General features: G+C 42.8%; 1 protein-coding gene across 1 annotated transcript in view; it reads right to left on the minus strand.

Annotated features, from left to right (window-relative positions):
* LOC122793961 overlaps positions 1 to 23,201 on the minus strand; it is a gene marked incomplete at its 3' end in the record, with an annotated part of 2,396,194 nt that overhangs the window by 2,098,018 nt on the left and 274,975 nt on the right. The window contains 1 exon segment of the mRNA XM_044062016.1: positions 21,072 to 21,147. Within this exon segment, the coding sequence (XP_043917951.1) occupies positions 21,072 to 21,129 (58 nt within the window).

A 23,201-nucleotide genomic window follows, 5' to 3' on the forward strand; every position in this document is an offset into this window, starting at 1 on the left:
CTCTAAAGAATCAAAACCGCATTGCAAAGTATGTTTTCCAACTTGTTCAGCAGAATGCAATAAATCCTGTAAATCTTTATTTTCCACACAGTCAGGAATCAACAACTTTCTGTTTAAGCAGTCCAATAATATGCTGTTGATAATTTAACATATGAAATTGGCAGTTTAAAGCCCTGATTGCCAAGGTTGCAGAAGTATAAACCTTTTTACCCCATCTACCCAGCGACCTGGAGTCTCTATCAGAAGGGGTAGGATTTTTAGCAGTAGAAGCCTTAATGCCCTTGGGCCCCAGAGAAATGGTTTCTGGATCTGCAACATGATTTTTGAAAAGGAACTTGTGGGACTCAGGAACCCTGTAGTATCTGCCAGGTTTACTAGGAGCATGAGGCAGGTAATCAGGGGCCATACTGGATCCCGAAAACACATTAACAATGTCTAGTACAGGAGGTATAGCCAAAGGGCTATGCTGAGGTAGAAGGAAATCCCCAAGCCTCTTTTCTGAATCAGAAAATTCCTGACTTTACATACCTTAAGGGAGCATTTCCACTGGGAAAGTTTCCCCAAAAGAAAACTCCTCAGGAGGGGAAGCAGAGGGAATGGAATCCTCTGCATCAGAATCCTCATAAGTAGGTATGGACAAATCCAGGTCATTAGAAGAGTCAGAAGAAACAGAATCATGAGCAGAAGATTCATAATCAAGCTCAGCCCTAGGCCTCTGGGGGGGGGGGGTTGACTACCCCTGATGAGAGTAATTAGATCTTAAGCCGTTTTGATCATTTGTTTTGTAGGCATAAGGGCCTGAACATGTGGCCTGGGTGTCACTTTTTTGAGACATAAATCGATATTTAAGCCTTAGTAATGAAGGTACTCAGTACAGGCCTGCGAATCAGAAGTAGTGGGTATCAGGGGCTGCGAAAGCGCCTCACTGAGTACCGGCAAACTGGTGACTGGCTTAGGAGAAGTGTCGTTGGCAGTTTTGGACCTCGGCGGCCTATCTCTGTCTTTATCTTTGCATTTTTTCGGAATCCCGATAGTCGGATGGCTAACTGACGACATTTCTGGATAATTAAACCGAGAACCGAAATATTTAGAGGCAAAAATGTACAGATGACTGACAGTCCGCGGATTAAATAAAGCACAAAACTGACAGCAAGGTACGTCGTGGTCAGGGCCTAGGCAAGGAATACAGTACGAATGAAAATCTTTATGAGGTATTTACTTTCCACAAGTAATGCAATTATTAACTTTTACTGACATCGGTAAGGAGCAAGAAAAAGTTTCCCCAAAGGGATACTTAGCTTTAAGTTGAAGACTTTGGTTCTGAAACTCAAAAACAAAAATTTCAGGAGTCTGCCGACCGGCACTTGCAAACTGCTTCTGCTTCGGGCACCGCACAGCAAGAAAGATGTAATGGCATCAGCTGCATGTTTTATACCCCTGACGACCTGAATGGAAGAAGGGACAGCAACTGATGCAGGACCCAAGACTTTGTTAATCAGGCCGACTGAGGGCAACCTGCCAGCAGATTACCCAAATGTAATGACTGCAACAGTGAAACACGAAGGACATGTAATATTCTGCCTTAGACTTCACCAGTGATGTGATTACTCTGGTTCACAGTGATGAGGACGCGAGGTATTTTCATCCCTACAATTACCTATAAGGAATCATCTGTAACACTAGAGATCGAGTAGCAGATGTCATCGAAAGAATCCAACGCCACTCCATCAGTGAAGAAATATTGGGTCCAGAGGCGAACAACCTAGTCTACACAATTTGTCTACCCATGAACTAACTGAAGATCAATTTGATGTCTTACAGAGAGGACTACCTTTAGTTCCAGCTACCTTAACCTTAAGTAGTGTTTATAATGGTTATGGATGTCAAGTTGTATGTACATTATGTTGAAAGTATTTCCTACCAACAGTGAAAGCAGGAATATTTTTTAAGAAACCCGGTGATTTTGTTCCTCCACATCATTTGGTAGAGGCTTTTATGAGATCATATGACCTATAGGACAAGTACAATAATGCTAGATCTCGCAAGAGGTTTTATAATCTAACTGAGCACATACAGCTCTGGCATCACTTTAGTCCAACAATGACACCTTGATCTGTCCTGATCATTGTCTTCGATAAAGTTAAATGGACAAAATGAGAAATATGTTATCTAACCTTGATACTTACACTAGAATTAATAATGTAACAAGTGATATGATACACAGAGTACATGGAGACTTGTCTGGATTATTTCATCAGTAGATATATCACGAAGGAACTCTATGAACATCTCCTAGCTGTGATTCCTTCGGCCCCTACTATAAAAGGTCTTGCAAAAACTACACAAGTTCATAGGTTCATACTAGGCTATCTGCCCTAGGGTATTTATAAGCCTAGCCAGAGTGTGTTTGGCTTTCACCACCCATTTTAAATTAATTTTGCTATGCCCTTTTTCGAGGTTAGTATACTGTGCCTCTGTCCAACAGTGACACAGAAGTGATACCCGGAGTAAACCTACGATCTCCCATCCACTCAAGATTCCTCTTGAAGAGAGTCAATGAGGGACTCTGCCTAACCTGGACTGGGATTTTATTCCAGAGTGAAGCGAGCCTCTGGGTTATAGGTTCATAGGTTTATACTAGGCTATCTGCCCTAAGGCATTTATAAGCCTAGCCCAAATTTTTGTGGCTTACGCCACCCCTTATATGAAAAAATACTGTGCCCATTAGTTTGTTGTGCCTCTGTCCAGCAGTGACACAGAGATGATTCCCGGGATAAACCTACGATCTCCCATCCACAGGTCAAGATTTCTCTTGAACAGAGCCAGCAAGGTGCTCTGCCTCACATGGACCAGGATTTTATTCCACAGCATAGGGAGTCTCAGAGTGATAAATCTATCCCTCCAGCACGTCCTATTTACATCCGTGCTAAGGTTTAAGTTGCTTGCTCTAGTGGTTTTGGTGGATTTGGATTTTATGAGGTGGAGCATGTCCATTAATTCCGGGTTGGACATGGCCTTGTATGTCAGGCACATGTCACCTCTGAGCAGACGGTATGCAACTAAATAGAGCTGGAGTTTCTTCAATCTGGCAGCATATGACAGATTTGAGTCCCTTTATCCTTTTGGTGAGGAACTTTTGGGGTCTCTCCAATTGCTGCAGATGTCGGGTGAGATGCATCCCGAATGGGGCATTGTACTCGATCATTGGTCTGATAAGTGAAGAGTACAGGGGAACAATGACCTCACTAGATCTGGATGTGAATCCCTTCATGATCAGGTGGGCAATGTAGAAGGTCTTTCTAACCACTTTAGCAACGTGAGTGTCAAAAGAAAGGCCACTGTCAACCTGGGTCTCCAGGTCCCTGATAACCTCTTCTGTGCTTAGTGGATTGCCACCTATATGGTAGCTTGGGGTTACCTTGTTTTTCCCAAAGGGTATGACTATACATTTTTTGGCGTTTAACTTCAGGCCATGGCTCTGGCACCAGCTGTTTCCGTGAGTCCCTTCTGAAGGATGTCCGTGTCCGATGCACTTTCCACTATGGCGCCCAGTTTGCAGTAGTCAGCAAACTTGGTCAGCCAAAGTCCTCCCATGTTGGCCTGTACTTCTGAGAAGTAGATGCCGAACAATAGTGGCCCAAGGTCTGAGCCCTGTGGGACACCACTTGTGACCGGCTTGGAGTCTGACATAGCGCCAGCAACTCTAACCCTGTGGGTTCTGTCCTTAAGCCAGTTTGCAACCCATCTTTGTGACATATGGGTTTACATTTAAGCTGGTAAGTTTTTCTACAATACCCGAGTGGGGTATTGTGTCGAAAGCCTTTGCAAGGTCAAGGTAGGCTGTATGGACTGCCTTTCCCTCATCAATGGCCTTGGTGACTGTTTCGAAGAAGTCGACCAAGTGCAAAAGGCATGATCTGCCCTTGACGAAGCCAAACTGGGTCGGGTCCAATGTCTGCAAGTCCCCTATATCTTTGTTTATGAGCTCCATTATGATCCTCTCCATAGCTTTGCAGACTAGACTTGTTAAGCTTATGTGGCGGTAATTACCAGGGTCCGTAGAGGCACCGCCTTTGTGGAGTAGGACCACAGTTGCCGTAAGCCACTCCTTGGGCGCGTATCCTGTGGTAAGGCTGAGATTAAACAGCTGCCTTATGTGCGGGTTTAATCTGTCCCTCCAGCATGTCCTATTTATTTTAGTGCTGAGGTTCAAGTCTCTCGAGCGCGTAGCTCGATGGGATTTGGATTTTCTGAGGTGCAGCATGTCCATTAATTCCGGGTTGGGCATGGCTTTATACGTCAGGCACAGATCGCCCGTGAGCAGGTGGTATGCCACTGAGTAGAGCCTGAGTTTCTTTAACAGGGCAGCATGTGGCATCTGTTTGAGCCCCTTGATCCTCTTGGTGAGGTACTTTTGGGGTCTTTCCAGTTGCTGCAGGTGTCTGGTAAGGTACATCCCAAAAGGGGCATTGTACTCAATTATGGCCCTGATGAGGGATGAGTAAAGAGGCACGATGACCTCCCCTGATCTAGATGTGAATCCCTTCATGATTATGTGGGCTATATAAAATGTTTTTGTAACCACTTGGACCACGTGGTTGTCAAATGAGAGAATGCTATCAACTTGGGTCCCCAGGTCCCTAATTACTTCTTCTGTACTTAATGGATTACCACCTATGTGGTAATTTGTGGGCACTTTGTTTTTGCCAAAGGGGATGACTATACACTTTTTGGCGTTTAGCTTGAGGCCATGGCTCTGGCACCAGTTGTCTGTTTCTATGAGGCCCTTTTGGAGGATGCTTGTTGTCAGCTGGAGAGTCGATTATGGTGCCCAGTTTGCAGTCATCTGCGAACTTGGTCAGCCACAGTCCTTCCGTGTTGGCCTGTACCTCCGAGAAATATATACCGAACAAGAGAGGTCCCAGGACTGAGCCTTGTGGGACGCCACTTGTAATTGGTTTGGAGTCTGACATGGCTCCAGCAATTCTAACCACGTGGGTTCTGTCCGTGAGCCAGGTTGCAACCCATCTAGTGACATAGGGGGTTATATTTAAGCTGGTGAGCTTATCTATAATGCCCACGTGGGGTATTGTATCGAAGGCTTTTGCGAGGTCCAGGTAGGCTGTGTGGACCACCTTCCCCTCGTCAGTGGCCTTGGTGACCATTTCAAAGAAATCAACCAGGTTTAAGAGGCAGGATCTGCCCTTAAAGCCAAACTGGGTAGGATCCAGTGTCTGTAGGTCCCCAATATCTTTATTTATGAGGTCCATGATGATCCTTTCCATAGCTTTGCAGACCAAGCTAGTCAGGCTTATGGGGCGATAGTTTCCAGGATCCGTTGAGGGACCACTGTTGCTGTACGCCACTCTTTGGGTACATATCCTGTAGTAAGGCTAAGATTGAACAGTAGATTTATGTTTGGGTTTAGCACTTCTTGGAGTTCATGTAGGACGCAGCCCGGGACACCGTCTGGTCCCATTGATACTGTGTTTTTTGCTTTGGAGAGGGCAGCTCTTACCTGAGCATCTGAGATGTCAGGGGGGCAGCACTCTGCTGGGATAGATAATTGCCCTTTTAGTGGGGAGGGGGGGGGGGTTTGTGCTGAACCTGTCAGCTAGGATGTTGGCAATGTCTGTGGGTTCGGTGTATTTTTTGTCATTTTGGACTAATTCTGACCATATCTGGGAATTCCCACCCAGGTTCCTAACATAACTAAAGAAAGCCTTGTGATTATCCTTAGTGTCCTGTGCAATTTTTCTCTTGAAGCTGGCCTTAGACGATTTTATGAGTGCCCATAGTTTTTTGCTAATACTGATCAGAGATGCCTTCCCTTTTTGGGATTTTGCTCCATCATGTAGTAGCTTCCTCCTCCTATTGCATAGTTTGTTTATGGCTGGGGTCCACCAGACAGGACGTCTGCCTTTGGAGGATTGGGTCTTGGTTTTATTTGGGAATGCATGATCCATGCATTCCTGAAGGTGTTCATAGAATGTGTTTATAAAGAATTCTGCGGTCTGGGCTGTATTTTCCACAGGCCCGGGGGCTTTGAAGGATTCCACCGCGGTTTTGAGGAGTGTGAAATTTGTTTTAGAGACGTTTTTCACTGTGGTTTTCAGGGCAGGGGGTGGAGTCGGGATGTGAATATCCAGCGAGATTAGTTTATGGTCCGATCTTACCAGTGAGGGATACACTTCTGGTCTGTAGCATAGAGTCCCCATGTTGGTGATGATCAGGTCCAGTATGTTTTCCCCTCTTGTGGGAGTGGTAACAAGTTGTTCCAAAGCATTTGAGTTTATAAATTCTAGTAACCTTTGGCCTAGGGTGTTGGGAGCTAGAGTAATGCTCCCAGTCTATGTTTGGGTAGCTGAAGTCGCCCAATATAATGGTGTTTGGAGAGACCTTCATATTTTCAGTGTTCTCAGGAAGGCCGAGTGGGGTTCCTGGGTTTGGGAGGGTGGTCTGTAGCAGGCTAAAAACTGGAAGGCAGCTTTACCCACTATTAGTTGCACATGGATAGTCTCTGATGCTTCGTGCTATGCCAGCAACCTGGAGGTGTGGGTATCTTTGACGAATATTGATACTCCCCCTCCTTTTGTGGTTCGGTCCAAGTTTTGGGGCCGAAAAGCATGGTATGAGGTATAACCTGGTAGTGCTGGGGTGCTCTCAGGAGCCTTGAACCAAGTTTCTGTTACTGCACAGATATCGATGTTCTCCATGCTAAGGAGAGTTTCGAGTGTGTGCATCTTGAGGTTTAGACTTCTGGCGTTGAGTAGCATTACTCTTGGTTTCTTATCCCTTGTGATACCTATGGAGGTGGGTCTTTTGAGCCTTGCCTAAAAAAGGCACAATGGGGGTAGCAAGAGCCTTTAGCAATATCCGAAAGCCCATGGGTGACAGGTGCAAGCCGTCCCTAGCGAAGCATCGTGGCTTGTCAAGCATATCATCCCAAGCGGACAGGCATTGGATCCCCTTTGAATGACACCAGTACTTAAGCCAATTGTAGAAATTGATCATCTTGTCTTCATATTGTGGCATCATTCTTGGTGAGGGTAAGATGCTACTCAAGGTCAGGGTCATACCGGCCTGGGCTACATGCTCAGAGAGCTCCTCTGTGTCTCTTTTCATGTAGTCCAGGGAGGTACGTCTCAGGTCATTCATACCAGCATGGACAATGACCGAGTCATATTTGTACTTGCCTTGGAGTGACCTGAGTTGCTTGTGTTATGTGGCCCGACAGGCAGCTCACCGTGACCTTCTTGTTCAGCCTGGTGAGCGGGACGTCAGTGTGCCTGACGATAGAGTCACCTATTACAAGTGTATCAGGTGCGTTGTTTAGCCTTAAGGGCTGTGACTGTTCGGCACACTGGCTTTGTGAGCTATGTGTTGCACGTGTTTTGTTTTGGGGTAGCGGTTGCTTGGGTGTCTGCTTTGGAGGTCTCTGCTGCTTAGGCAGATTTTTATTTAGAGCCTCCAAGTATGTCTTAGTGTGTTTATGTGTTTGGTTTGCTGTCGTGGTAGGTCTAAATGAGACTGGAATTGTAGTGAGTGTGGTTTCCTTCTCCTCCTGACTGGTTTTACCAGTACTGAGTTGAGAGCTTTGCCTCCAGTATGGCTATATGGTTGCATCTCTCACGTGTTGGAATTTGTTGGGAGGAGGAGAGGGTTGTCTGTGTACATGAAGCAGTTGTAACATTGCCTCAAGATTCCCAGATTCACCAGCTGGACTGGAAAGGAGATTGACAACTGACCTTTGGACAAGCTAGAATAGTATTGGGAATTCCTTTAAAATTGAAAAAAAAAAAAGGGCCAATGAGGAACAAGGTACTCAAGGGGAGTTTGTGAGGGTGTAGTGCTTTTAATTTTTTAGTGCTGACTTATATAATTGCTTTAGTGAGCAAGTGCCAGGTATCTTAAATGCAATGTGTTACAGGTAACTGAAATGCAAAAACGACAAACAGTAACTTTCTTTCAAGTGAAACAAGGAAATAAGTACAGTAAGCAATGCAGATATCACTAGGGATCCACAGAAGCGCTGAAAAGCCGTGTTTTAGGTGGAATTAGCGTTTCAGGGAAATAGCAAGCAAACAAACAACAAGCATACAAACAAAGCTAGATTCAGCAGGCCTGGATCTGGTCTATGCTACAGCAAACAAGGTGTACCAATTTCAGTAAGAAAGTTCAAATATGCAGGCACTATAAGCCTTTAACCAGAAATTCCCAGCTCAGAAGGGCAGAGTCCAGCCTCTCCTCCCACAAGAGTGTAGACCACGAACCTTCTTAATGTAAAATAACTGGCCTGAAGCCCAAGTGCTTAAACCAGAACTAATACACTTTTAGAATAACAGACACTGAGCCCTCAATCAGCAGTTCCCAACTTAGAAGGATGTAAGCTACCTGTCCTAGTCGTTGTCAGATACTCCTTCAAGACCAACAGTTGCTGGCAAAGGTTGGTTAAGTACACTTATGTCTATTTATGCAGCGACTATGCTAAAGTCAGTTATAGCAAACACAGGGACGATTCTTAGATAAGCGCAGTTTTTTTTACCATTACTTGATCATATAGAAACTGAATCACTACATGAACGATTTTGTCACATTTGATGTTTGCTCCTTGTTCACTTGTATTCCTAACAATGTGGGCAATTCAATATGTGAGAGAATACATCCAGGAGCATACAACTTATTCTAGTAGTTTTATTAGTACTTTGTTTTCCAATATTAATTCAATAAACATGCATAATGTGTTCACGTTTAATGAGTATTTTCTTCAGAAAAATGGCATGGCAATGGGCACCCCATTGTGCTAATTCTTATGCTAACACTGTAATGGCACAATGGGAGACCAAAATTTGTTCTCTGTTCTGTTAATAACAGATGTAGGAAAAGCATTTACTATTTATTACAAAATAGTTGACATGTTTGTCATATGGGAAGGTGGCAGATGTAGTCTTGAATATCTGACTTGCATTGAATCTACTGCTACATTTTTGAAATTCACCTTCTAGTAAATGGATACATTTCTTGGACGTCAGCCTAGGTTAAGGATATTACCATTCATACTGGAATATACAAAAAAAACTGTTAGAAAAATAATTTGACAGATCTAGTATGCATCCGAACCATATTTTTGGCAACATGAAATCACAATGTTTACATCTTTCACATCTAACTAGTGATGAGGCGGCTTTACACACATCTTTAAAAAAAAATAAAACAAAATGTTGAGGATATTCTAGTGAAGTATGTAAAAAATAATTTTCATACAATAAGCAATGAAAGACAAGATAAAGGGTGACATTTTTCAAAAAGGCAACAGAATAATATAGGATCCGTCTCTGATCAAAAGTCTACAGGATGTTATCCATTGCTTCTGACAATAAGGATACTTAAAATATCAATAAGTAGCAGCACATTTTGTTAGCCAATGATGACACCTCTAGAATTGTAGGTTTGTTTGTGTCTTTCGGCTTTTCCCGGTTAGGGGTCACCACAGCGGAACTCCGGTCCGCTAATGATTGGCAGTTGATTTTACGCATCGCTTGCCAGGCCTGACGCACAACCTTCAACGAAGGTACGCCCATTCATGCATGCCTCCATGCAGAAGACGCTCTAGCTAAGAATCGAACCGGACAGTGTCTTACTGTGAGGCGACAACGCTACCGCAAGCACCACCACCACAGGTACCTCTAGAATTGTAGGTAATCACCCAAAAATAGTCTATAGGAATTGTAAATGTATTAAAAGAAGGCTATGTTATCAGAATACAGAGTCTAAATCACTCGTTACCTCAGAAAGACTGGGCACTTACAATTACAGATATTGTAGTAGGTGCCCTTATTTGGCCAATGATCATGTATGTTTGTATATCCAACCACTGGGAAAGAATACAGACTTTCACTATGCAGACTGTTCAATTCGTGACTCGGTTTTATTAGCCTACTGCATAGTCTGTCCAGATTTTACACTGGCAAAACTAATAGGACTTTTAGAGAGAGAGTGAGATAACATATAACAAGAAACAAGAAGAACTTAACTGTTGCTACAGACAAACATGTAATTGATGCTGGCTCCCAACATTCATTTAAATTTTTGGCACTCAAAATAATTAAGGTCAGTAGAATGGGTGACAAAGAACAGAACTGAAAAACTAAAACCGAGATGGATTATAAAATTACAGGCTGATAGATCATAACGATGGTGTTTCCCTCAAACCTTTTTTAAAAGACAGACCGTTCATTCACTGATTTTACATATTTAGTTATGTAGAACCCTGTCCCTTGCTTATATATATTTTTTTCCTCTTGTACAGTTTTTAAATATATACATCTTGAATGGTAGAATCTATACTAAACTTACTTTCAGCATAAATTTAATGTGCATCTCCACATTATACATATCCTGTTTTGGACTGTTGATTTTCATTCATATATATTTTATGTATTTATATTTTAGATGGATTCATTTCGTTACACATTTGCTATATTTATTAATATATTTATCATGATGTTCTGTTTAGATCTGATTTTAGCACTCCAGTTTTCACTTTATGTTCAGGTTAAATCGTATAGCTTGTGTGATATTTATTGCAATGCTCTGTTTAGATGTTTGATTTTAGCACTTCTCATTTGATGTTAAGGCTTTTAAAGCTGTGCAGCCTGTGTGATTTGTGTAGCTGCACAAATGAATATTACGCCCACTAATGTTAATTCCTTGATATCGGGTGGACAATTTTGAGTGAATTATGTAGAACATTTTACACTTGACATCTGAACGTTACATTTTAAGATATTCTAATCTCCCAGTATATAGATCACATTACTTCCTATGTTGTCTTTGGTTAAGCCTGAACAGGAAGTCTGAATTAAGTCAACACGGAGAAGCTGTGGAACATTAAATACTAATCATATAGGTTTAATTTTCCTATCAATACATTCATTTTAGTTAGGCAATTCTTAAACGTAATCTTGATACTAAAGAACAAACTATTTTTACACGCTCAAGTATGCTAGTTATGCATTTATTTGTTGATCATTTTTGCTATGCTGATGAACCGGATCAATATTGCAGCTTTTAATATGTTTTACAATGTACTGTTAGGAGATGCGCTTTGATGTATTATGCAGTCATGCTTAAAATTTAAGGATGTACTACAACTATAGAATTTATGGCATTTTTATGACGTATATGTGGAACAACATTTTGATTGGTTTGTTGTGGTCTTAAATATTCTTACTGAATGGTAATTTTTTAATGTCTGAAGAAGCGGAGTCAGTGCGAAAGCACCTATTTCTTTATGCTTTTACTATACATGCTCTGCCATGTTTGCTGCCTCTAGCTGGATTTTGGGTTTTGGATTTATTTTGTACTACAGACAGCTTAACTCCTGCAGCTTTTAGCTTTATTCGTATACTGTGGCTATGTTTAAACTGAACTGTTTAAGGAGGAGATCAGAAACGGCATGTCTGCCACTGCTGGTTAAGCAGCCAAGTAAATTATGAAGTCCAAAGATGTGCTATTTTAAGCTTTGGAGAGCATAGTTTAAGAATATTCCATAAGAATCTTTGAGAGGAGTGAAGAAGGAACTCTTGAATTTGTGGAACTTCAACAACTGTTGCTAGCAGAGTGGTCACCAAGTCAAGTGATGCAGGGATAATGATTTAAAATAAAAAATAAATAATTTGGGCAATCTGTCTGAAACACCTATCAGAAGCATTAGCAGGGAGAGATACTAGTTTCATGATACAAGACTCTCACTCTAACGCAACCAACATGGTAGCAATCTCCATAATGCTTTCTTAAATTACTACAGATGCTGCTATTAGGGCTCAGGTGTCCAAAAACATGATTATACACCACTGACTTTCAGGGACCAGTTAACATGTCTGCCTGACAGTGCTGACTATGGCATAACACCATGCATTCAGGACAGCCTCTTCCTCTGCCCCTCCCCTAGCTACAGTTTTGGCTTATGGTGCAAAGTTTATCTGTAGGTATACTAGCAGTATAGTTAGGGTCAAAATGTACAATACCAGTCATGAATTCATAACAGTGAAGTACTATCTCTTAATCATCTGATGCAATTAAAAAAAGATGTACAATTATTTTTTGACTGTGGATGCTACATTTGGTGTTCCACTGTGGCCTTTTTAGTAAACGTCATATTTTTGCTAAACATTTTGATAGTCAGAGTTCGATTTATTACATGTCCTAATTTGCTCGTTTTGCTTTTATTACATGGCTTATGGCTTAGTTTTATGTTCACTATTCTCACAGATTGTAACAACTTGGTTTATGCTTCTTTTTCCAGACAGGAGAATTTTTATCTTAGTTTTATTTTATTTGTTGATCAGGTTAGTCCTACTGGCTTATTTACCTCTTTTCAGGAGAGACCCGAGGTGACTATTTGGAAATTTGGCTGGGGCACCACGGAACTTCCCCCGACTTTTTTAATATGTTCTCTGGAATCTCTACATCTGTGCTACCCCAAACTCAGCCAGATGGGACTTGGGTTTAACATCTCAGCTTCATCTGACAGCAGATGCCACACAGAGCTGGAAATTTTGCATTTGAATTTTTGAGAGCTCATCATATAGTTTTAATAAATCTGTCTTTTTAAAGTCCCTGCGTTCACAGGTACTCATAATGGTGGGCTTAGATGCATTACTGTTACACAGATAGAATGTTTAGAGTATACTGTATGTGCTTGTCCTAGCATGCCTGAGTGTAGAGGATGAATGCTGCTTTGTAGATGAGCCTTCCATACTGTGTTACAGAAGTCTGTTAATGCTACATATTCATGTGAATTGATCTGTGGGACTAATTGCCATGCTGTAGCACACAGGCTTGGTGCTGAACACTGGCATTAGTGTAGTTGGACCTCTGGGACTGGCTACTATGACTTCACACAGACACTTGGTACAGAGTGTCAGCACCAGTGCGAATAGACATCTGTAGGACTGATTACCATGATATGGCAAAGAGACTTGTTACAGTACTGCCTTGTAAGTAAAGTCTTCGGGTTATTCTACAGACTTGCTGCAATGCAGCACTGTAACCAAAATGCATTCTATGTAACAGTGACATAACGTACTGCAGTACCAACTCATAGCCTATACATTTTATTTTTTTTGGGGGGGGGGGGGGGGCAATATGGTTGCAAAAGTGGAGTTCAATGCTCTGGAAAGTACAGTTTTGTACCTACCATAAATGTAGATGTTAGAGTGCTCATACAGCTGCAGTCATAACAGATGGCTTATCCTGCCGTCAGGCGGGTCATCGGGCGGCCGAATTCCAAAGTCTAGGTCCGGCGTCGGTTGTCGTCGCTTCCTCCCTGACGTCAGTGCGGCAGGGGTATAAAAGAAGCAGCCGACGTCATTTTCTTCAGTTTTTCTTGCCCCAGATGTCAGGTGCCCCCAGAAGGAAGGCAAACATAATGTTATGCAAAAGTGCAATGTTGATAAATCAAAAACAGTAGTTGCAAGCAAATACACCATAAAAGAATACCCCAAAAAGGTTATATGAAAAGGGTTTGTCATAAGGCCTGTCCTAAGAGGGGTTGGAGGGAGGGAAACCTGGACTGCAGCTATATGAGCACTCGAACATCTACATTTATGGTAGGTACAAAACTGTACTATGTTCATCGTGCATACACAGCTGGTCATAACAGATGGGTAGAATCCCAAAGCTAAGTAAGGGTGGTAGGCACTAAGTGGAACTAGGATGGGCTAGGATGCCCTGCAGGACTGCTGTGGCAAAGCCCACTCTAGATTTAGAGTATAGTGGGAGGTGATTATGCTTGGGGAAAGTGTGCACTGAACTCCAGGTGGCTGCTTCCAAAATATCCTTGGTAGGGACCCCCCTGAGGAAGGCTGCAGAGGTAGCTGTGGCTCTGGTGGAGTGGGATCTGATGCATGCAAGCACAGTTTTTCCATGAAATGAGTAACAAAAGCGTATGCAGTGGGCTTATCCATTTTGAAATTGTCTGTTTGGAAATAGCCTTTCCTTGAGCACCTGCAGCATAGGACACAGAGTTGCTCAGATTTCTTGAATGGCTTTGTCCTGTCCAAATAATAACGAAGTTGTCTGTGAATGTCCAAGGAATGTAGTAGTCTTTCCCCTTTGTTTTGTGGATTAGGATAAAAGGTAGGTAAGTGGATAGTCTGATTCAAAGCTACACTGGATACTACCTTTGGCATAAAGGTAGGGTTGGTTCGTAAGGAAACTCTGTCCTGATGGAAAATGATGAATGGTTGCACAGCCATGAGGGCCTGTAGCTCCGAAACCCTGCGAGCTGAGGTGATAGCCAGAAGAAAGGCAGTTTTCCATGACAAGTACTGTAACTCAGAAGCTGGCTCGAAGGGAGGAAGGGTCAGCTTTTCCAATACGAAGTTGAGGTCCCAAGCAGGGACTGGTAGTTTCCTTGGGGGTTTTATATTCTTTGCCCCTCTGAGGAGCTGCCTTAAAAGAGGATGAGAGAATAAAGGAATATCTGTGTTGTATTGTGCAGAAATGGCTGAAGCGTGGATCTTGATGGAGGAGAAGGAAAGTCCATTGTTTAACATCTCAGCTAGGTACTGTAAAATTTGAGGTATATTTATTACCCAAGGACTCTGTCCCTTCTTTTGATTCCAGGCACAAAATCGTTTCCATTTGGCGGAGTAGGCCTTTCTCCTTGGAGAGGAGAAACTGTTGGTAAATCAAGGAATTCTCCATGCAGCTAGATTTAGAGTTTTGAGATGACTGTGAAGAGTGTTGTAGTTGTGCTGGGACAACAGAAGAGGGACTAGAGGTAGGATCCATGGTGGGGAATGTGTCAGGCTCTTCAGGAGCAGATACCAGTGTTGCCTTGGCCAGTCTGGAGCAATGAGAATCATTTTCGGCCTCTGTGCTCTGGCTTTTAATAGAACTTTGGGCAGCAGAGGAAGAGGCGGGAAGGCATAGACTGTCAATGTTGCCCAATTGAAGGAAAGTGTGTCCACTTTCCAGGCCTGTGGCTGATAGGTCCTTGAACAAAATTTTTTCAACTAGCAATTTCTGTGGGTAGCAAAGAGATCTATGTCTGGCTGTCCCCATGCCCGAGTTATCTTTATGAAAATTTGAGGATGCAACTTCCATTCGTGTGGATCTGTCATATTTCTGCTTAGGTTGTCTGCCAGTGTGTTTTCCTTCCCTGGCAGGAATTGTGCCTGTAGTTGAATTTTCAATTCCAGGGCTGTGTTCCATAGGGTCATGGCTTGCCTGCACAGGGGGTATGAATGAGTTCCCCCCGTTTGTTTATGTACCACATCACTGTGGTGTTGTCTGTCCTTATTAGTTGGCCTGGATGCAGTAGGTCTTTGAAGGTCATAATAGCCTATTGCACGGCTAGCATTTCCTTTTGGTTGATGTGAAGGAGCTTCTCTTTTCGTGCCCATTTTCCCTGAATGCACTGATAGGTTCATAGGTTCATACTAGGCTATCTGCCCTGAGGCAATTATAAGCCTAGCCCGATTCTGTATGGCTTACGCCACCCCTTGATTTGAGTATAATGTGCCCTTTTTAAGGTTTAGTTTACTGTGCCTCTGTGATCTGTCATATGTGCTCTCCAGGCGTAGTCTGAGGCGTCTGTTGTGATTATTTGAGTTGCTTGAGGTAGACAGAAAGGAAGACCTGTGTTTCTCTGGCAAGCTTGAGCCCACCACATAAATTCCTTTTGAAGGCATGGAATGAGTGGTATAATTGATTCCAAGCTGTGGCTGTGTTGAGACCATAAGTTTTTTAGGTACCATTGAAGTTTCCTCATATGCAGCTTTGCACATGGAATTAGTAGGATGCAAGATGCCATGAATCCCAGAGTCTGCAGGACTTGCCTTGCAGTTAGCCTGGTGTAAGTTGCCATTTTTCTGAAGTATTGAGACAGTTGCCCTTGCTTGTCTGGCGTGAGGTAGGCCATCTGGGTGGTTGTATCCAAGCTGGCACCCAGGAAAATTATCTGTTGAGAGGGAATTCGTTTTGATTTCTTTTTGTTCACCGTGTATCCCAGGAAGTTCAACAGTTTTATTACAAACGCCAGGTGCTGCAGTAGTATGTCCTTGCTGTCCGCTTGGATCAGGCAGTCATCCAGATATGGGTAGATTTGTATCCCTTGTAGTCTGCAGAAGGCGATTACTGATGCCAGGCATTTCGTAAACACTCTGGGCGCAGTAGATAAGCCAAAGGGCAATGCAGAAAATTGGTAATGGGTTGAACCTGCAAGTAATCTGAGGTATCGTCTGCAATCTTGTCTGATAGGGACATGCAGGTATGCCTCCTTGAGGTCCAATATTACCAGCCAAGACTCCTTGCCCAGCATGGGAAGAAGCTGCTGTAATGTGAGCATCTTGAATTTTGGCACCTGTAGATATGTGTTTAGGATGGATAGGTCTAAGATAGGTCTCCAATCTTTTTCTTTCCTTGGTACCAGGAATAGTCTGGAATAAAACCCTTGACCTTGTTCTTTTGCAGGTACCTCTTGAATTGCTTTCATATCCATGAGAGCTGAAACTTGTTTTTGTGCCTCTGCCTTTTGATTTTGTGGCAGGTTTGGCATGCCTCTCATTTTTGGAAGGGTGTGAAAGTGGAACCTGTAGCCTCTGTCTATAATGTCCAGAATCCATTCGTCTTTTGTAACAATATGCCAATTTTTTAAGAATGTCAGTTTTCTGCCCAAAGGTGCTGCCATTAAAGCTTTGCTTGGCAGGTGTAGGGGGAAGTCATTGTGTCTGTTTTCTAAAAGACTGTGATCTATCTTCTCCACCTCTTGGGGTTGGTGCTTGCCACTGTCTGGCTCTGAAGATCCTTGAGGTTGCCCTCTACCCCTTAGACGCCTGTATCTGCCCCTTTGAGGTCTGTCCGTGGCTGGAAAGGACCAACTTTTTGAAGGCCAGTTTCTGCTGAAACGTGGAGGTTGTACCTGCAGGAAATCTTTCACTGTTTGCATTGATTTCGCTTTTTCCTCCATTTTCTTTAGCACCTCCTCTGCTTTAACACCAAACAATACATCTTTTTGAAGAGGTGCATCTAATAATTTAGCTTTGACATCTGGTAAGGTTTGCTCTGAGCCAAGCATGCCTACGTATAACAGACCCCATAACAGCAGCTCTACACGAGGCCTCTAAAGCATCAAAACCACACTGCAAGGTATGTTTACCCACTTGCTCTGCACCGTGCAACAAATCCTGCAACTCTTTTAAATCTGGTTGTTCTGGTTGTGTCATCTTGCTTTTCAGCTGAGATATCAAAAACTGTTGATACTTTAACATATGGAACTGACAGTTTAATGCCCTCATGGTTAAAGTGGCCGGGGTGTACACCTTTTTCCCCCACCTTTCTAAAGATCTGGAATCTCTCTCTGAAGATAATGGGTTTTTAGCAGTAGAGGCCTTAATTCCCTTGGGACCCTGTGAAATAGTTTCTGGGTCAGCAGTATGGCTTTTATATAGAAACTGGTGAGAATCAGGAACCCGGTAATACCTGTCTGATTTAACAGGAGCTGGAGGCAAAGAATCAGGATTAAGGCTGGCTTCTGTGTACACATCATCCAATATATCTAAAACAGGAGGGAGCTGAGGGAGCAGAAGAAATTCCCTGAGCCTTTTCTTGGAATCTGAGTAAGCTTGGCCTTCCCAGTGAAAGTGTTCCCTCAATGTATGCAGGGTTTCCCCAAAACAGAAGTCCTCGGGGGGGGGATAGACTCCTCTGCATCAGAGTCTTCGAATGGAGAATAGGCACAATCCTGGTCCTCAAGATAGTTCTGAGGCAACAGAAGCTTGATCTGAGGAAGGGTAGTCTTCCTCTAATCTGGGCCTTTTGTCAGAGGGGGGGTTGAGAACCCCTGATAATAGTAATCAAATCCTCAGCCATTTTAAGCATCTGTTTTTTAGGCATGGTGCCTTGAAAGGGTGTCTGAGGAACCTGTTTTTTGGTTTTCATGGCTGTTTTAGATTTAGTGAAGGCTTTAATAGAGAAGGAGGAAGGCCTGAAGACCCCTTGAGAAATGGCAGGCCTGTCTAAATTCTGAGTTTCCCCGCCAGGAGTGGCGTCGGTATCTGTAGTAGGAATGGGGGCAGAGGAGCCTGCGACCTCGGGTACTGAAGACACCGGTAATGCATTGTCATCGGTACTCAGGGGCTGCGTAGGCACCTCGCAGAGTACCGGAGAACCGGTAGTCGGCCTTAGCGTGGTATCAGTAGGTGGTGCGGACCTCGTACGTCGGTCCTTATCTTTGCGTTTTTTGCTCAAAACTGGAGTCTGAGTATCCGACGACATAATATAATTACATTTTTTGCCAAAAAAGTGAAGGGCGAACTCCGCCCGACGCTTGATAGTGCGTTTGTTGAATCTAGCACAAAAACGGCAGGCCGAGATGTCGCGGTCTGAGCCTAAGCAAGGTAGACAGTAAGAGTGGAAATCCTTATGCGGTATTTGCTTCCCACATGAAATGCAATTATTAACTTTGTCTGACATCGGTCTGAGGCAAGAAAAGTTTCCCCAACGGTGTACTTAGCTTTCAAGAAGACTTCGGCTGAAATACTTTCGTAAATCTCAGGAGCTGGCCGACCGGCACTTGCGAACTGCTTCTGCTTCGGGCACCGCGCAGCAAGAAAGACTGGAGAAAATGGCGTCGGCTGCCTCTTTTATACCCCTGCCGCACTGACGTCAGGGAGGAAGCGACGACAACCGATGCCGGACCTAGACTTTGGAATTCGTCCGACCGAGGACCCGCCTGACGGCAGGATAACCCATCTGTTGTGACTGCAGCTGTATGCACGATGAACATCAGCATCTGCCTTCAGGGGCACAGCTGGTTAAACTAGAGTCCAGTGCCAGTCTCACAAACTAGTTCCCTACTCCTCCAGATCTACAAGTGAAGAGCAAAAACAAAAATTTATCAAGTAATAGCGATAATCAAGGCCACAGAGGGAATGCTATACTTTTTAGGATTGTCCACACATGCGATACCAACTTATAAAAGCTGGTATGCACTAAAAAAGGTCAGGATTGGTTTATTACACCATCTGGAAACTATAAAACCTTTCCAACACTTCAACCCTTCCTGCAGAAACTAACAAGCTATTCTCTGTTACCACTCGGACCAGTGTGATAAAATCTTTAAGGTCTATACCAAGCAATTTAATTTCAGGCTATTTTTCTTAAGATTGGCTGGGGTGAACTTAACCCCTTCCCCTTACACCATCCACTGTTAAAATATATACATTTCATCAGTTACAACAATACAGTGACATACATCTACATTTCTTTTCTGGCCAGCAATACCTACTGTTGATACATTTTTTAACACAAGCAACTTTACAAATACATTTAACAAGCATCTGTACAAATCAGTTTGATATTCAAACATAACCCTTTACAAAACTCCGGCTAGCTATGCTGGCATATGTTACACATGCACTGCTCTACTCCCTCTGGCACAATTAGCACTACTTCACATGATGACATCTAGCAGGAGACCCAGACTTAGATAACGTAGGCTGGCAAAGAACAGGTAAGAGTAAAACAGCTTTTAAAGGCTGTTAAGATACTTAACTCTGGCATACTTACAAGCAAAGACTGTGGTAAAATGAATATCTAACAGCTTTCAGACGTTCAGACAGACATCACTTCTGCCTTGTCAGCACTAAATGCTTACCGGCTTTCAAAGGATTTGAAAGCTGGTAAACTTTGCACACCTACATTTTTCTCACTTAAGTGTTTCTACATGGAACAAAGCTCCATGCACTAAACAGAATTGTGATCTGGTGTCTCAGATCATAACTCTTATACTGTGCTCTACTCGTGGATGCTAAGATTTACCTCAGGTGAATTTTTGTGGTATCTGCATCTTAAACCAAGCTGGTTATGATGGGAGACCAAATCATAATACTCTATGAGGAATCTAGTGTAGTAACCAATACATTACTGAGTACTGTAGCAAGATCTGTCACTCTAAAGTTAATCAAAGATATGTATGCAATGCAGATCTGAACTGTAGCAAATATGACACCTATATCTATGACAGTGACATAGGTACCTGCACTTAACATACATATGGCCTTGGCAAGTAAATAAGCCTATGAAGACACACACGCGTGTTATATATTATGTATTACACAACCACACACACAGAGCTAAAGCAAAGGGATTCCATGCAAAGAATGCGAGAGTAAGGACAGATAACTGGCATAGTGGAACAGCAGCAAGCTCTGCATGCCTCAGAGCACCAGCTCTTGGGCGCATCTCTCCTGTGAAAATCAGCATGTCCATGTGTCCACACAGGTTTTAGCCACATGCTCTGGGTTCACTGCACATTCCAAAGATGCGCCACAGATAAACTGTCAACCTTCAAAACTGCTTATAAGGATGTATGTATGGTTTCTCGTGCAGACTGGAATGTTATGTGAAACCAGTTTCCCAAAACTTGTACCCAGGTATATGCTTGTTCAAGCTCTAGGTCACCAGTCATCCTCAAATAGATAATACAAGCAAAATTTCAGGATAAAGTTCTTGTATGGCAATGGATTGAAGAAAAAGCTTGGAGTCTGCATGTCTTCCCTGTTGAGTACTTGGGTTTTAGCCAGGCACTCTGGTTTCTTCCCTCATTCCACAGACATGACATACATAGAAAATGGTCTTTAAACCACTTGTGTGTATTCTGCAATGGACTGACACCTCATCCACATTAGTTTCAGGTTAAAATTTCTATGTTGTACAACAGCAGCCTCTGGCACCCACATGGCCCTTTAATAGTTCAAGCAGATCATTGGAAAATGAACTAAAGACAGAACAAGTGTCACACTACAGGGGCAATAATCACTGTGATAACTCCTGGCTGACAAAAAAAAATCAAGCTGGCATAGCTGACCTCACCACACCACTTTGGGGGGGGAAACAAATTATGAAATATTACCAGTAAGAGAAATGCTGGAGATACAAGTACTGCACAGCAAGTTAGGAAATACAAAAAATTCCTTCACTTTTGTGCACACGTCCTACAAGAAAACTGAATCCTACATAAACCTTCCAATTTTAGAATTTCACAGCAACAGACATGTTACCTTCCATGCCTCCATCGTCTTTTAAAACCTTTGGGGAGAGGGATCTATCCTTTTTCATTGTTCTTTAAAATGCCACCTGTAAAAGTAAAAAAAAAGTTATTTTTCCATTACATTCTACTATGGCTTTCAATAGTAATTGGCAGCTGTAGGGCATTATTTTTCAAATACTTTACAGTAAAATAACTTAATACCATATTATACCCAATTTTCTATGCCACATACAAAACTTCCTAAACACCAGTATGAGCCCTCAGCTCCTATTACTCAAAATAAAAACCCAAGCTATTTTTAAAGCTTTAAACATTCCAGATGCCATTTACACGATGTAGTTACAAAACAGCCTTGCTTTTTTGCTGTGCATTTAATATACACCCCTTTTGACAACTTTTTAACTCTACACTGCTGTGTACAAATTGATCTATGATTAAATGGCACATTATGGCTACTGTTACTTACTTCAGACCTTTAAGTCAGTTGTAACACACCTGTTAAAAAGAAAACAAGCTACGGCATGCAAATGTGATTTCCAATGTCAGAAGCAGTCATGGGTACTTGCCATAATGAGGCACCTGTTAAATGTCCCATCCTTAGCCACCTGTAGGACTAGAGCTACAGGTTTAAGGACTTTTCTACATATCTTTCCCATGCTGCGAGAGACTCCATACCCCATCCATGCACAGCAGAGCTAGACTTAAATCTCTACAGATCCACTGGCAGCAAGAAAGATGAGTAAAGGAATAAACGTGTAGAGAAGAAAAGCAAAAGAGGAAGAAAAGTCTACACATCTATTGTTATGGTATACATGTAGAAAAGTGATGTCATGTACAATGCAAGTTCCCCCAGCCTGTCTAGAGTCCTACAATCCTGATCTTGGGAATAGAAAGCATGAAACTTGTTTCCCTCCTGGTGGTTATGGGGGGGATAGTTACAGTGTTTATACCACAAACAGCTTTAACCCAGTCTCCAATAAGACCTATTAAATGAAGGACCATCAAAGAGGAGAACTGGGGAAATTTACAAGCAACTTGAAAACTCATCTATGAAGAGAAGATAGCTTGAGACAGCCAGTACCCCCCCCCCTCTACCAGCTGCACAGCCCCACAAAAACAGGGTTGTCTGGAATTGTAGCCACATTTAGAGTACCCTTTTAAGAATTTTTAGTAAGTTAACTAATAAAACAAATGATTGTATGCACAGTCATGCGGTAGCATTGTCGCCTCACAGTAAGATGCGGTAGCGTTGTCGCCTCACAGTAAGACGCTGTCCGGTTCGATTCTCAGCTAGAGTGTCTTCTGTGTGGAGACATGCGTGAATGGGCGTACCTTAGGTGAAGGTTGTGCGTCAGGCCTGGCAAGCCGGTATGTAAAAATAAACTGCCAATCATTAGCGGACCGGAGTTCCGCTGTGGCGACCCCTAACCGGGAAAAGCCGAAAGACACAATATATATATATATATATATATATATATATATATATATATATATATATATATATATAAAACATGGTTCCCCTTCACAATCCCGAATTACTGAAAGCTCAAAATTTAGTAACTCGACTGTAAAGTCGAAAATGCAGACGTGCGAATCTGCATAAGCGCAAATTAAAATCTCAAATTCACGCTTATGCATGCCAGCTATGGGACAGGAAGTGTGCGAGTTGGGATGTTTTACAGAAGTCAAGGTAAGTGAGTGTGTGTGTGTGTGTGTGTGTGTGTGTGTGTGTGTGTGTGTGTGTGTGTGTGTGTGTGTGTGTGTGTTTTGCAAGTTGTGCGTGTGGGTTAGGGTGGGGAGGTGGGAGCACGAGTGTGAGTGTTGGATGTGTATGTGTGTGTGTGTATGTGTGATGCGTTTGTGTGTGCGAGGCAGTTTAAAATGTGTGTGGTGGTTTTTTTTGTGTGCATTAGTGTGATCGTGGAGTTAGAATATACAAGTAGGGGGTGTGGGGTTGCAGGGGGGCTTGCTCCCTGCGTACATGTAGTGTAGGACTTGTAGTTTATGTTATGTGGGTTGTATAATGTGTGTGGTGTGTGTGTTCTGTATGTTCGGGGTTTGTTTTCATGCTTGTAAGTTTCGGGATTTTTGTTGGTTCGACTTTATAATTTCAAGTTACTGACTTTCGAGCATTTAGAAA

Source organism: Protopterus annectens, chromosome 2.part1, assembly GCF_019279795.1.
Source record: "Protopterus annectens isolate FY-2018-M chromosome 2.part1, PAN1.0, whole genome shotgun sequence".
Taxonomy (NCBI): domain Eukaryota; kingdom Metazoa; phylum Chordata; order Ceratodontiformes; family Protopteridae; genus Protopterus; species Protopterus annectens.